At 39.8% G+C, this 16,379-nt stretch overlaps 1 protein-coding gene across 1 annotated transcript in view; it reads right to left on the reverse strand.

The window, feature by feature from the left end:
• The window catches only part of SORCS3 (sortilin related VPS10 domain containing receptor 3), a 414,417-nt gene that overhangs the window by 207,650 nt on the left and 190,388 nt on the right, over window positions 1-16,379 (reverse strand). Inside the window, exon 5 of the mRNA XM_032595155.1 lies at window positions 4,698-4,771. Within this exon, the coding sequence (XP_032451046.1) occupies window positions 4,698-4,771 (74 nt within the window). The remainder of the gene's footprint in view (window positions 1-4,697; window positions 4,772-16,379) is intronic.

The following is a 16,379-nucleotide window of genomic DNA, read 5'->3' on the forward strand; positions in this document are numbered from 1 at the left end:
GTATCATAGAACATTAAGAGGAGAAAAATCAGACTGCAGAAACTCACATTTAATGTGTATAGGTTATGTATAAATGAGCATATGCAGACAAGAAGAGACTAGGGAAAAAAAGAACAATAAAAGCTTGGAAAGGCAAGATTGCAATGAAAAGACTTTTAGTCTGTTGTTTGTTTTCCATTCCATCCCTTTCTCTTTTAAAAGATATTTTCCTAGGACCTCCTATCTACACACACCTGGAGGGACAGCTCTGCTTTTCCATTTTTCTTACTCTCCCTTATGGTCTTTCTGAAAAAGCAAAAGAAAAGATGCTGGCACAACCATCATCATGAACCTACAGTGACTACACTGATCTTAATCAAAGTACAATAGAGACATGGAGCCCATCCTGACTGTCCCTACACAGCAGCCACTGGTCCGCCAGCAACTAGGCATCATAACAGCTCAAAAGAACAGTCCTTAAGGAACCATCTTCCTGGACCCTCTAAAGTGGGTTGATCTAAAACCAGTACTACATCTATTGACTTCCTGTGGGCTTTCTTACTCTCAACAGCAGTCCACACTGCAATCCAAACAGCCCAGAAAAGAAGTAAGAGTTTAAAGTCTGGGATACCTTAGGGTGTATACTTTATTAGAACACCCTCCTGCAGTGATGGCAAGAAATAGGAACAAAAGGACTGTGATCTTTCAGGAGACACAATAATTAAGGGAAGTTAATAATGAAGAGATATTGGAGATATTCTTTCTCTCTTTCACAACACTATATAAGCAAATGCCATCAGAGACCAGAGGCACTTAGAGGCCAGCCCAGCTACACCAGAAGAAGGTAAACACCTAGGGAGGGTGAGGGGCCACAAAGGCAAAGATGGGAACCACAACAAGTATTCACACTGCACGTGCAAAGAAAACAATCTTCTCAGTGCAGAATGTGCCTGCCTGTTAAATATCTCCCAATGGAAGAGTGAAAATACTATTCATTTGCAGCTCAGTAGGATATTAAAACAAAAACAAAAACAAAACAAAACAAAAAAAACAAAAGAAATACATACTTTTCCCCCATGATAGCTCTGCTCAAGCAGACTAGAAAGGGATTGTGTTAAGACACATATTCCACTTTTGTGCTCTGCTTGCAAATTATAATTGCTGAAGCAGTTGGAGTGATAAATGGGAACACAAGACAGGCCTGTTGATCTTCCTGTTAACGAGGTATCAAAGGAGTGAAAGGGTCACATACAAAGAAGGAGTTTTCATGTCAGTCGGTCCTATTCTTTACACATGTATCGGATAGCTGAATCAATCCATAACGTAAGATTCCTAGGTGACCTGTCTTGATGGGGTAACAAATCTGGAATTCACAGAGAAAATTTTACCTCCAGATGAAGCTTTTCTTATTACTGCTAACCAATATTGTGCCCCATTCCTGGCCTAACTCAAAGGCACTGTGGGGCACTAAGGAGGAAATGGATAATAATGGCAGCCCCTTACTACACCTAACTCATCCATTTCACAGCCATTACAGCAACGATGAGGTATGTGTGTGGTCGGTTCTTCCTCCAGGAGCCTTGGCAAAAATCACCCTGGATCACAGTGTTCTTCCCAAGAATCCTCTCCAGGGGGATTCCATCTCTCCATCAACTGAAGGTGGCATGGGGGAAGAAATCTTATGAAGGATCTTTCTCTAGACAATTGCAAATCTCCAAATTATAGATAACAATATTTGGGCAATATTATCCATGAATTGCACACTCACTCTATTTGTCTACATGCAAGATAAAAGTATTAACATCATCCTTCATCTCAATATCTTGTTTTAAGCATGACTACACTCCCTCCAATGTGTCCCCACTGTCCCCAGTACCACTTCACTCTGTACCATCCCTCCCAGAGAAGTAGTTTTAGGGATTTTTTTGTTGATTTGTTTTTGTTTTACCATTTCATAAGAATTATGAAGAGTATTATAAAGAACAGAGAGCAGTGGAAGTTAGGCTGAGAAGTGAATCTGTGATAGTAAATCAGATCCAAACAATTGTTATCAGATGACCATAGGTATACAAACTTATCACGCGTGGGATACAAATTTGTGTCCCAGAAAAATAGCAAAGCACTTAGGTGCCATGGTCTTTGGAAGTGCTAATAAGCATAATTCTCAATGACTTATAATGCACAAATTATAAATCTGATATGAAACTGAAGACGTGAAATTGCCAAATGTCCAATTGATCATACCTGTTCCTGTCAATAACCTTACAGAATTGACAAGAATATTGTTCCCATTACAGAGATGAGGGAACCAGAGCTCGAAGAGTCCCTGTGTCAGCCAAAGCAGAGCTCCACGACACACTCTTTGTCTTTTCTCAAGGAGGTGCCTAGTGAATGTTTCTATTCCTAACCCACACAGGCTGTGTCTCTTCAACATAAATGGATTAGAGCTTGAGACAGACATGGATTCTGTCACTGGGGGAGAAAAAAGGTCTGTGTAACGTGAGCACTTCCACTGCAACTTCTGTGACACCTAGAAGAATAATCATGGCAATTATACATCAGAAATGAAGAAGTGATAATTACAAAGATGGAATTTCCAGCTACCACTTGGCTAGCCAGCACGGGCACTAACTTTTATATTTCCCCATGGGGGCATATATGAAAGAATCTCAGAGTGCAGGAGAGATGAAACACAATTATCAGGACCTGGGGATTTATTCTTTCTGCTACACAAAGGAAGGGGGAGGGCAGACCACAGCTGGAACCTTCTCTTCTTGCTCTTTGCAAAACATAGGAAAATGCTGCCCCTCATCCACTTAATTTAATTTCCTTCGGAAATGATGACAAGACTTATCCAGTCTATTGTACTTTCCTTTTCCATCAACTTGACTTCCTAGTCAGCCAACAGCCTCACCATCTCAAGAGTTTGTTCCAGAAATAGCAGAGGATTTTTTTTTTCTTTTTGATGGACCTCTGCATGATGGTACAGAGAAACAGGTCCTTCTGAGATGAGCAAAAGGCTGTAATCACATGGCTGGAATATCAGAGAAACAAATATTTCCTTTTGTGCTTTAGTCTATTAAAAAATCTTAGTAGTCCTAAATACAGATCAAATATTAAGTGTAATAATAGTACAGACCAAATAGTAGTCGGTCTGAAAAGGCCAAATTAACTTGGGATAGTCCAGCTGTTGAGCCAAGAGCACTTCCCGGTCCTCACTGCTTTCTCCCAATTATCTTCACTGTGTACAATCAATACACAGTACACAGTGTGTTTTCACAACATGCTTCTACAATTATCCTTTTTAATTCTGGTCATAGTTTTGTGGGTTCAGAGGGAACTGTAGGGAGCCACTGTTTTCAAAGATGTTGGTGTGAATATATATATGTACAAAGTACTCATCACCATCCCCCACTACATACACATGCACGTGCACACACACACACACACACACACACACACACACACATGCCACCCCCACCTTGTATAAGACACAAATGGACATTTGATTATTATTTGTTTAATTTTAGAGGTTGGTGGAGAGGAGCAGACAGAGAGAGAGAGAGAGAGAGAGAGAGAGAATCTTAATCTGACACGGGGCTCGATGCCATGACCCCTGGGATCATGACCCGAGCCGAAATCAAAAGTCAGATGCTCAGCTGACTGAGCCACCCAAGCATCCCCCATTTCATGATTTTTAAGGGCATTGAACTAAGGTAGTTAGAAAGAAATATGGAAGATAGACTACTTTCAAAGATTAACTTTGCTTTTGTTTTAATTAAGCACAGAATTACACATATTAACCACTTTGATGCATGCTTCCTATTCTCTATTCCTTTGGCCACACCTCTGCTGAAATGAAAGTGAGATACAAATAAGAAGCATTTTCATATTGCAGCAGGGAAAAAGAAAATACAGAATTATACCAAACCAAGTTTTCTTTGCTACAACCAAGGTAAAAATAGTATGCACGTATAAAGGAACACCAATTAAAAAAAAAAACACTTTCTGATGAGGGGGAGTTAATTTTCCATTTGGAACACATATGTACTCTTTAAAAAGGCTTCTCAAAATGTGCTCCACGGAAGTTCTTCTGAAGGAGTTATCATTTGTGACACGAGAAAACGATTCTGTAGTGAAATAAGTTTGGAAATCAGTGACTGAATGCTTGGTAGACTTCTTCAGTCAGGGCTTCCCCAGAGTCTTAAATATCCTAACACGAACCCCGCATCTTCAGTAAGGCAGACTTAAATAATTATTATTTAAAATCATTTGACCATAGAAATGCTTATCAAATTTTGTGGAACTAGTGTTCTTCAGAGTACATTTTAGGAAATACCACTTTTAGAATGGGTACATAAAAAAGATACTCCCCCCCCCCCACAAAAAAGGGGGCATAAGTATATAGCTAAGAGCACCTGGTCATGACTTTCTCATGGAACACCCTAGCCCAGGGCTTCTCAACCTCTAATGTACACACTAAATCACTAGGGACCATGTTACATGCAGATTGTTGCCCAGGAAGTCTTGCCTGAGGTTCTGCATTTCTAACAAGTTCCCAGGTGATACTGATGCTGCTGGTCAGTGAACCACACCAAATAGCCAAGGGCTAGAACAACCTGTCTTCAAGTGCTGAAGGTGGCCAGGATTATCCAGAGAGCTAGGCTGTCTGACGGTTCTTTATCCCAGAGGGCAGTGAGTGTGCAGATGGGGCTTACCAGTAAAACCTGTTGGGTGTGATGCGTTCATGAACGAGTTGCCACCGTCTTCCAAAGTCCATGGAGCTGTACAGCTGCAAAACAATGACGTGAGGAAAGCATAAGCATCGAGGGAACCGTTCAACATAAATACATGTGGTATGCCCCTGGATGAGGACCTTCCAACACACCCAAGTAGACACCCATTTTATCGAGATGAAAATATGAATATGATGTGTTGGGCTTATCATGGTGCCTTCTAGCACCAGGTAGGTGCTCCACATATATCCAATCGGCTGGTGTTTTTGAGCTGAGTTGATGTCATCTATCATTCTCTCCTTCAGGGACAAAATCTTTTGTAAAATTCTATCTTATTTTTCTTCAAATTCCCTGAAGTCTTTTTAAAAGAATTTTTTAAGATTATTTATTTATCTTTAAGAGATTGAGAGAGAGAGAGAGAGAGAAAGAGAGAGAGAGAGTGAGAATCCCAAGTAGGCTCTGCACCATCAGAGCAGAGCCCTGACACGGGACTCAAACTTACAAACCACAGGATCATGCCCTGAGCAGAAATCAAGCATCAGATGCTTAACTGAGCCACCCAGGCACACCCGTAAATTCCTTGAGGTCTTTAGCTACGTTTAAAACAATTCAGCAAAATTCGCTAAGAATTTACTTATTGGATATCTCCTATGCATCAGGCACTCTGGTGGATGTGAAGATAAAGAAGAGGTAGATTCTGTGCTCTCAGGGAAATGAAACACACGTAAAAATACTCATCAGCTGGTATCTGAGCCAATATTATATGCAAAATATTGTGCTAGTGAAGTTTTATCTCCTACTGCTCCAATACATAATCCAAATGAAATGGACTCTTCAGTGTCAATCAAGATACTACCCTTATTTATACTCCCATGTCTTCACGGAGATAAGGCCACACTTATGCCTAAGTAAACATTACTCAGCCATGCACCCACAAATGTGGCTTCCTCCCTGGATCCTTTTCTGCCCACTTCAACCCACTCCTCTTTCTTGCTTCTCAACTCACTGCACCCAACTTTGGTTTCCTCTGAGCACTTGCCATAAGGTAATATGTGGTTATGTCTTTCAGATTTGTCTGTATTATTTAGTTGCATTTATACTCCTTAAATACATAGGAGGTGTTCACTAAATAAATACCTGTTGCATAAATCAGTAATTAAACAGACAAGTCAGTATAGATAGTAACATAGAGAGATGAAAGGAGAAAAAATTCTGGAGGAGGCTCAAGACTTTGGAAAAATGAAGAATTCTCAGTATAGCTAATAAAGTCAGATTCCACATTCACTTACTTTATGGATGTAGAGTGTGACCCTTTTTGAACACATAAAGGAAAGGCCAACATTCCTATAAGAGACTAGCCAAGAGTATGGGGTTTATTTTTAAGTGTATGTCTGGAAGTACAATATCTGTATCTAATTGATAACAGTGATAATAATAATAATAATAATAATAATATTAATAGATGGACCACATTTCACTTTCACATACTTTTGAGACTTACAAGGACAATGACAGTAAGGCAAGGCAGTTATAACTCACTTGAATCTTTGCTCTCAAATATTTTCTTTTTTTTTTAAGTTTGTTTATTCATTTACCTATTTATTTACTTACTTATTTTGAGCGAGAGAGAGAGAATCCCAAGCAGGCTCCATACCATCAGTGCAGAGCCCAATGCAGGACTCGATCTCACAACCTTGAGATCATGATCTGAGCTGATGTCAAGAGTCAGATGCTTAACCTACTGAACCACCCAGGTGCCCCAAGCATTTTCTAATCTATAAGCAGAGTCAACCACTCCCAGCCGGTACCATCACTATTTTTACTGTCTGCCTCTAAGAAGCAGTTCACACCAAGCCAATAATGGTTGGCATATCCCTCCCTCCATCAGAGTATGAGTCATAAGAGGAGCATAGATGATGCCCAATTAACCCTTATGTATCAGCAGTTATACAATGCCTGACACATAACAGGTGAGAGCACACAAACCTATTTCGAAGTTAATGAAACTTGGTCTTGGAGAAGTTAAGTTTTGGTCAATGTAACTAGGATTTAAGTTTTTTGATGCCTAGCTCACATCTCCTTCCATGGAATCATGGTACCTAGTTTATAATGAGAATTCTATTATGTTTACATTCTCCACACTTTTACAGGTGGGGAAACTAAGAAAGGCAGAAGCAGATGGGCCTCAAGTTTATAGAAATGGGGTCAGGTGAAGTATCTCCCCATTATCACATCCCCGGTAGTGCTCACCTATAGGAATGTGCTGCCTGGCACGCCACACCCAGGTAACGCTGCCATCTGTAAAGTTCTGAGTCCGCAGTCATGCAACTCAAACAGAAATAATTTTTTTGTATGAACATCTGGTAATCTCAAATAAGCTTTGTGGGGCTTGAGGAAGTTTTAGACCATTTCAATTTAATTCCAATATTTATTGGACATTGGCACCATAAACTACATAACAATGTTTCTTTTTGTCCAGTAAATAACATAGATGTGTGCATGTGTGTGTTGGGATATAACATATGCATACATACATATATACACGTAAATACGTATCTGTATACTCAAAATATCCTATATGGTAGTTAAGGAGATATATTAGCATTCCCATTTTATAGATGAAGATACTGATGCTTGATTCTTTAAAGTGGCTATAACAACTATATGAAAACCAGGATGCCAATACTGATTTAGCTGATCACAGTTTATACTATACTTCACCAACTCTACCAACTCTCACCCAAACCGGATTCCCATTCCATAGGTAAGTACTAACTACTGTGTGTATTCAACTCTGCATATGGGAAAATCAGGCAAAATTATTCCCCATCACCCTTTGTCCTTTCTCTATTCACGAGCCTAGTGAAGACAGCAACTAATTCTAGACCATTATACTGTAGAACAAACACACAGAGCCACATCCAATTCTTCAGAAACCAAAATGACAACCCCTTCCTGAACCTCGAATACACATAAAAAATCTCTATCTGCCTCCCGTCCCATCCACACCACCTATCTCTATTTCTCCAGGAAGCCTCACTCTTCCATTTCCACCCATGTTAATCTTGCCCGTCTCTCAACTTATACATAGATGACTCCCAAATACACATACACGACACCAAAGGCTAAAGCTCTAGAAGTTGAGAAATGGGCAAGAAATGGAACAATTAGCCTTCCTGGAGCTACACAGCTTGACCTAGGCCTCTGGAGATGAGTGGTATGGACAGGACAAAAGATGGATACAGATTTTACTGGGTGGAGGAAACAATAAGAACAAAGTGTCAATATGGCCAAGGTCTTGAGCCTGGCTTATGGGGAAGCTTTTTTTTTTTTATTATTAATTATTTATTTATTTGGAGAGAGAGAGAGAGAGAGAGAGAGAGAGAACTGGGGAGAGACAGAGAGAGAGGGAAAGAAAGAATCCAAAGCAGCCTCCATGCTGTCAGCACAGAGTCTGAAGTGGGGCTTGAACTCATGAACTGTGAGATCATGACCTGAGCCAAAGTTGGACACTTAACCTACTGAGCCACTCAGGCATCCCATGGAGAAGCTTTTAAGAGGAAGGAGAAATGTGACGCCTGTCATTGGCTAAAAGGAGGTAGAGGTTGTCTGTCCATTTTTCTGTCTCTCTTCCTATCCATCCAACTATTTGTGGCTGATCTTATATTTATCTGTATGTATATTTCTATTGGGGAGGGGATTGGGAGGAGGGAGAGAGTTGGTGAGGACCAGACCATTGCATTGGAAAGGATATATTCTTATATTTTATTTCAAGGACTGAGATTTCCTGCAGAGTGTTAAGAAATGGATCACTCTCCTTCCCATGGCAGGTGTCTGAGGGACAGATGCTCAGACTTAAGACACATGTTTCCTAATTAAATATAGAAGAGACTTTGGTTGGAGCCTTCTATAGCCCAAAGATATCAGACTGTCAGCCCAGATTCCAATCATAGAATCAGAGCCCCAAATTCCTTCAAATAAAACCCAGCATGATCGTGTCTTTCTCTGCTGCAAACTCTAAAGACAAGCCAGGGAAGAACCATGAGGGTCACACTGACATTGCTGGCGTCTCAATCCTCTGGGGGAAATTATCAGTCCTTCCATCATGCAGGATCCAGTAGTGGCTAAATGCATCCACCACAGCTCCTGCTGGGGCTCACTCTCAGGGTAAGCATGGCTCCTCTCATCTCATGCTATTTCTAACAGAGAAAGAATGAGAGATCAGCTGCGGATCTCCTCATCCAAGTCTGTTCCACCTCCTGCCTCCCTTGTCTCTGGTTTTGCTTTTTCAGCTCTTCTGTTTGACTGATGGGAGAAAAATTAAATTGAATTCTCTGCCTAGAGGCTGATTCAGATGAACAGAAAGAGCAGGCTCCTATTCATTAGGAGTCTTTGGTTAGCTACCTTGTCTCTCTATCCACAGTAAGTTGCTGAGTCTGAAATGAACTTTATTTTACCACGAGCTGGATCTTTGCAGCCTCTCCATTCATATGAGTGTTCATCCATTTCTTCCTTCCTTCACTCATTGACTAAAATTGTATCAAGCAACCAATATGATTTAAGCACGGAACTAAGTGCTGGAATTATAAAGGTTAAAAATGCCATGAACAGTGGAAGACAGAAACTCAGACAATTATACTGTCATGCAAAGTATGTCATAATATTATCACTAGCTATCTGTGCAAGGGTAAGATTGTAGGCCATTGGTATTTTTTCTTTTGGTTATGTGGGTTTTTAAATTATTAAGAACATATATTACTTTAGTAATTAAAAAGTTAAAGCTCTAACACTCAAAGAATTTAGGCAACCATTGAATAGTGTTAGAAGGTGATTTAAAGATATGAAAATGCTTATGATATATTATTTACTTTAAAATATATTACAAAACATGCATAAATTCACACCAATTTTATTTAAAGTATTGTAAAAACTTGAAACATATCAGAAGGAAATATGCCAAAATATTAGCAGTGGTTATTTCTGAATTGTGGGATTATGGATAATATGTACTTTTTTTTTTAATTTTAGAGAGAGAGAGACAGCATGAGTGGGGGAGAGGGGCAGAAGGAGAGAGAGACACAGAGAGAGAGAGAGAGAAAGGCGAGAGAAGAGAGATACAGAGAGAGAATCCTAAGCAGGATTCCATGCTCAGCAGGGAATCCAATGCAGGGCTTGATCCCACTATCCTGGAATCATGACCCAAGCCAAAATCAAGAGTCAAATGTTCAATGGACCGAGCCACCCAGGCACCCCCAATGGACTGAGCCACCCAGTATATATTTTAACATATACTTTTAAAACTTTCCTGGGGCACCTGGGTGGCTCAGTTGGTTAAGCTCCAACTTCGGCTCAGGTCATGATCTCAGAGTTTGTGAGTTCAAGCCCCATGGCGGGCTCTGTGCTGACAGCTTGGAGCCTAGAGCCTGCTTCGGATTCTGTGTATCCTTCTCTCTCTGCCCCTCCCCAACTTGTGCTCTGTCTTTCTATGTCTCAAAAAATAAATGTAAAAAAATTTTTTTTAATAAAACTTTTCTATATCTTTCAAATTTCTTTACAATGAATATAATATTCCAATGTTTTACTGGAATATTATATATATTATATATATATTATATTTTGGAATATAAGCCAATGTTTTATTCTATTTATATTTTTATAATAATAATTTCTAACCATAATGTATACACTACATTTATCTTTAAAACTACCTTTTAAAAGGCCAAAAATTAAAATTCCAACTTTTATATGAGGGACCTTGAATTAGGCAAAGCAATATGGGATTTTCCACAAAATGGTATTCCATAGACATTATCATGGATAGCAGTGAATCCTTCTTAGGACAAGCAGTGTATTAGCTCCCATGCTGTTTAAACAGTCCTGCATGACTTCAGCCTAACGTGTTTCATGCAACACTAAAATAAAGTATATTTTCCAGACAGCAAATATCTTTAAGAACATTTCTTATTCATATAAAGTTATATATATGACATTGTTCTTCATATCCTGCCTTATGATGCCCCCTCCCTGCAAGGATGACATTCCTGGACTTTTACCAGAGAATAATCCAGATCCTCTCCCTTCCCTTATTCTCCTATATATCATGGTCTCATATCTCTTAACAAGCACGTATTCAGTGGCAACACATACACAGCCCTAAATGAATCATTGGAACAGATGGAAAATATGAAAGAACATGCTCTTTTCCTTATTGATCCAGTTATTAGTTCCCTAATTACATCAGCCTGCCAGGGAAAAGCATCTGATGGCTAAAGAACTAGAGGCAATTTAATCAATGTAATATTCCACAGGAGGAACAACAAGTTATACCTGGAAAGCTTAAGTCCAAAGAATGATACGATTGCATTAGGAGGTTATAGCTTGAACCGTGTCCACCGCCCCCCCCCCCAAAAAAAAAGATATGTTGAAGTCCTAACCTCTAGTATTATCAGAATGTGAGCTTATTTGAAAATAAGGTCTTTGCAGATGAAACCAAGTTAAAATGAGGTCAGGGGGGGTCCTGACCCAATATGAGGGATACCCTCATAAGGATAAATTAGGACTCACAGAAAGGCACAGAGGGAAGACAATGTGAGGACACACAACACAGAGAGAAGGCCACGTGAAGACAAAAGACTGAAGGGGTATATCCACAAGCCAAGGGATGTCAAAGACTAATGGCAAAATACCAAAAGTCAGGAAGAAGCAAAGAAGGACTTCCTTTTAAATTTCAGAGGGAACATGGCCCTGCCAACACCTTGATTTTGGACTTCTAGCCTCCATAATTGTAGGACAATGAATTTCTATTGTTTTAAGTCACCTGATTTGAGGTAGTCTGTTACAGCAGCCCATGGAAAGCTAATATAGTTGATGCTTGAACAACATGGGTTTGAACTGCATGCCTTCACTTATACACAGATTTTTTTTTATAAATGCAGTCTAGTACTATCAGTGTATTTTCTCTTCCTTATTATTTTCTTAATATTTTCCTTTCTCTAGATTATTATAATAATACAGTATATAATACAGTATATAGTACTGTTCATGTCATAAGTAAGGCTCCCGGTCTATAATAGGCTATTAGCAGTTAGGTTTTTAAGGAGTCAAAAGTTATACATGGATTTCCAACCGCACAGGGGGTCAGTGCCCCTAACCCTTATGTTGTTCAAGAGTCGACTGTACAGGGATCTAACACCTACCTCCAAGAATAATAATGACAAATCTTGCTACATTTCTTTTTGTTTGTTTCCACTCCTAGGCTAGAAGTCTGATGTGTGACCAGATTGTTGAATCTGTGATTAAAAGCCAAAATCTCATTTGCCTATATTTTTCTCTGCTATGTGTTTTCACCACACCCTTAAGGATAATATTTTCTAAGAATAAATATGAATTAATAATGACCATATGGCGGTAAGCAGACATATTCAGAAGAAACAACAAACTATGCATTTTATGTGAGCTTTTGGTGATTCAGCCAGATTCCCTAGAGCCAGAATACTGTCCAAGAAGAGGGAAGGATGGTTTGGAACACATTTATAAAAAATCTCTCCCTTGTAGCAAATTCAAATTTAATATACATCTGTCCCGATTTTTTTTCTCAAAACCTATGGAATTTAGGTAGTATTCTGCTGAATTGTAGTCATGATGGTCTTTGTCAAATAAAATGAGGCTGTTTCTGATAAAAAAAAAAAAATAACGTGTCTGCACTTGTTTCCTTGGTAGCCACAGAGGGAGTGGTAGGAACTGTCTGGGCTCTTTAGGACTACAGGAAGAATCCCCTAGGTTGTGGCAGTATTTACGGTAGGCAGGAGAGAAACCAGGTCACACAGTGGCAGAGAGTCCTTTCCAACATGTGCCTCTGGTTCCTTCCTCAAATATTCTCCAAAAAATCCTTCCCTTGATAACGGGTGGAGACAATACCCATCCAATGTCCCTCTAAGCTCTGGGTAGTTAGACAAGGGCTTCTGTCCTCAGTAGCCCTTTTCCTTTGCCCTTGACAGATATCAGGCATCTATAGCATAGATATATTTATTTTAAAAACAGGCATTCACCCAGTCATGTCATTCTTTTGTAGAAGGCAACATTTTCTTTTCTTCTTGAAGATTTCTAACCATAAAGGTTTTCTCTCTCTCAGATGGCTTACATCAGTCATTCCTTTGTTTAATAAATATTGATCAAATGTCTATTAACAACCAAGCACTGCTCTACGGGTTTAGGATACATCAATGAACCAGACAAAAGTTTCTGCCCTCAGGGATCTTACTTTCTTGTGGAGATCAGGAACTCAAATGCCCTCAAGTCTGTAAGTGTGAATATGTGAGGGAGGTATAAGAGAAACAGTACCACTGTTTGTGTTCTTTAGACACATGATCATTTTGCTAGCACTTAACACACTAAGAAACTTCCTTTACTTACTCAAGATGATTTTCCCCATTTTTTATGAAACATTTGCCACTTTTGGTTATCTTTTGTTTTCCTGCTTTTGATGGAGACATGGGCTCAAAAAAGGTTTCACTTTCCTCTCAACCCTAAGGAAAACAGGTGCAAGGTGTGATAAACTTTGGCAGACTACATTTCCCCATAATACTGGGGAGAAGCAGGGAATACACAAAGCTCATGCTCCATCTAAAAATGGGCTTAGCTGTTCCTTATCTGGACAAAGACAGCTGATCTAGTGTGGTCAGGCTTTGTAGTTTTTCAAGGGAACTGAAATTTCAGATTTTTATGAGAAATCTTCGTATTTTTCAGTGTTAGCAAAAATTTTAAAAATTTAAAATGTACTAGGGGTGCCTGGGTGCCTCAGTCGATTGGGCGTCCAACTTCAGCTCAGGTCATGATCTCACAGCTTATGGGTTCGAGCCCCGCATCAGGCTCTGTGCTGACAGCTCAGAGCCTGGAGCCTTCTTCGGATTCTGTGTCTCCGTCTCTCTCTGCTCCTCTCCTGCTCACACTCTGTGACTCTCTCTCTCTCTCTCAAAAATAAATAAACATTATTATTTTTTTAATTTTAAATGTACTGCGGGGCAAATAAGGTGTATTGATCCTGCCGGCCAGAGGTTGCCTGAGGGCCACCAATTTGTGACCTGAATCTTAGCAAAGACATACAAATGCCTGAAGAAGAGAATGGGACTATTTGACCTTGAAGTAAGACTACCAAATTTAACAAATACAATACAGAATGCCCAGCTAATTTGATTTCAGATGAAAAATAAATGTGTGTGTGTGTGTATGTCAGATAACAGTAGGAATATGATTATGTTTTTTGAAACACTGTTATTTATCTGAAACTCAAATTTAGCTGTATTTTATCCACATGTCCTGTATTTTATCTGGCAACCCTCCCTTGAAGTCTCTCCCATTCCATTTCTAAGCAGCTGGATCATAAGATACATCCCCTTATACTATGTGCCTTTATTCTTTGACATTGGATTTCCCCAAGTGAATAAAAGAATTTCAAAATCATTGTAAATACTCCCTGTACTCAATTAACTCACATCACTTGATTCAACTTATTTAGTATTCGTTAAGCACCTAGCATGTGCTAGGCTCAATGCCAGGTGTGATGATGCAAAGATTAATAATACAAGTTCCCTGATCTCTAGAAACTGAAAACTTAGGCGGGAAGACAGACATGTCAACAGGTAAGTGCAACACAACACAATGAGGTGCATGCCCACAGAGGTAGAGGAGGGCTGGAAGATCTCACGGAAGTAGCGGTCAGTGCTGCGGGGTTGGGCAGTGTGCCATGAGCTGAGTCATAATGAATGAGTAGGAGCTGGCCTGAAGGATAAGTTCCCCCCAAACACTGCAGCTAACAAAGGTGAAAAATTACAGTCATTAGGGAAGACACTGGAAATAAAACAGAAACATCATCTCATCCTCCTCCAAAAGTATCATTTGCTTGGCCCCGGATGAGTGCACATTGGTCTAAGTGCCACATCAAAAAAGAGAAAGAACAGAAAAGGAAAAGGAGTCAAACAAGGTCATCTAAAGTGTTTAGGAGGAAGAGGAAGAAACAAGTGCATGAGAGGGTGGGCATATGGGCAAAAGGAAGACCCTGAGAGCAACAGCAAGAGGGCAAGAGTAAAATTTGTAAGAAGTGGAGGCAGATACACACTCGTATTCATCGAATTTGGAAATACCGTCCCTTGAAACTTAAAAGAGGAAAGATTAACACACTGAATATGAAGAACTGCCTCTAAAAGTGAGCTCATAAAGCTCATTTCTAGAGGAAGTTGGTGAGAAAGGCACAGGCTATCCTATAAACAGCATCAAACACAAATTAAGACTCCATGCCTCTCAAAGTTGTTCATCAAAACATCTCCCACAGCCAAAGGGAATAAATCATCCACCAGGAATCTGGGGGTGTGGCCTTAAGTATTCTGAAAGAAGGACAAATATCTTCAAATCTCTAACTCTTACCTTAACCTTCCATGGATATTTTGTAGTGTATGCTACCATATCTCTGTGCTTAGAATGCAAGATAAATTTTTTCACCTATCTTCAAGTGAATTGGACCCTCCAGAAAGACACTATCTACCATACTTACTCTCTTTCACCACTGTTCCCCTCTCAAGTGGTTCATTTTTGAGCTAAGTTTGAAGAAGAGGAAGAAGTTACACAAAGAATGTCTGGTGCATAATGAGGGCCCAGGTGCTATTGATTGGGGTGACTCACTTACCTGTCTCAAGCTGACCAGAGAGGGGCTATGGTCATTTCTTGGTGCCTATGACAACTAGAATCCTGGACTTGATATGAGAAGACACTCTATGGGCAGGGTTTCCATTAAGTCTCCTTAATTATAATGAACAAGGGAGAGGAAAACACGCAGTCTGGTGACGCCATACTTGCAAGAAAGAAATTCCATGTGACCCTATAAGCTAACACAGCAAGTCTCATTTTCGCCATGGCTTTTGTATGACTCCTCAGACTTATCCTCCTAGTTGGCTCCAATTTCAGAGGTCATGTGTATATTGGAATAACCAAAGCCTTCTATTTCCCAAGTCAGTATCCTACTCCCTAATGGAGGTGCTGGTGCCTTAAAGGCCCATTTGAGAACACAAAGCACAGATGATACTCGTCCCCATTCTCCCAGTGCCCACCTCTCAGTATAGCATGCTTTCCTCCAGATGGGCACAAAAAATAATGGTACTGATGTCTATACTCTGTCAAAGGGTGACCCGTGCTCATTTCCCACGTGTCTTTTTCTCCAGGATTCTCCTCTCTGATCCCTGCACCACCTTATTTTCCAGCCACATCAGTTTTTTGGTTTCTCAAACATATCATGGGCTCTCCAGTCCGAGGGCTTTTGCACATGCTGTCCCCTCTACCTAAAATGCCCTCCATCCACTCTGCACTTCTCCCTCTTTGTATTCATGTACTGAACTGCTGCTCAAATGTCAGATATCAGCAGAAGTAACACTTCCTAAGAGAAGCCCTCTTTGGTTACTTCCTACCCTTATGGTTCTCTAGTCTCTCTTATTTCATAACATTCATCAAAATATGAAGTTACACATTCATGTAATTATATGTTTGATATCTGTCTTCATTTCTAGGTAGTGGGGATTGCTACCTTAATAATCCCAAGTGTTTAACACCATGTCAAGTACAGGAGAAGAGATGCTCACATAAATATTCACTGAGTGAATACATAAATATTCCTTTCCA

The sequence above is a fragment of the Lynx canadensis genome, chromosome D2 (assembly GCF_007474595.2).
Source record: "Lynx canadensis isolate LIC74 chromosome D2, mLynCan4.pri.v2, whole genome shotgun sequence".
Lineage (NCBI taxonomy): Eukaryota > Metazoa > Chordata > Mammalia > Carnivora > Felidae > Lynx > Lynx canadensis.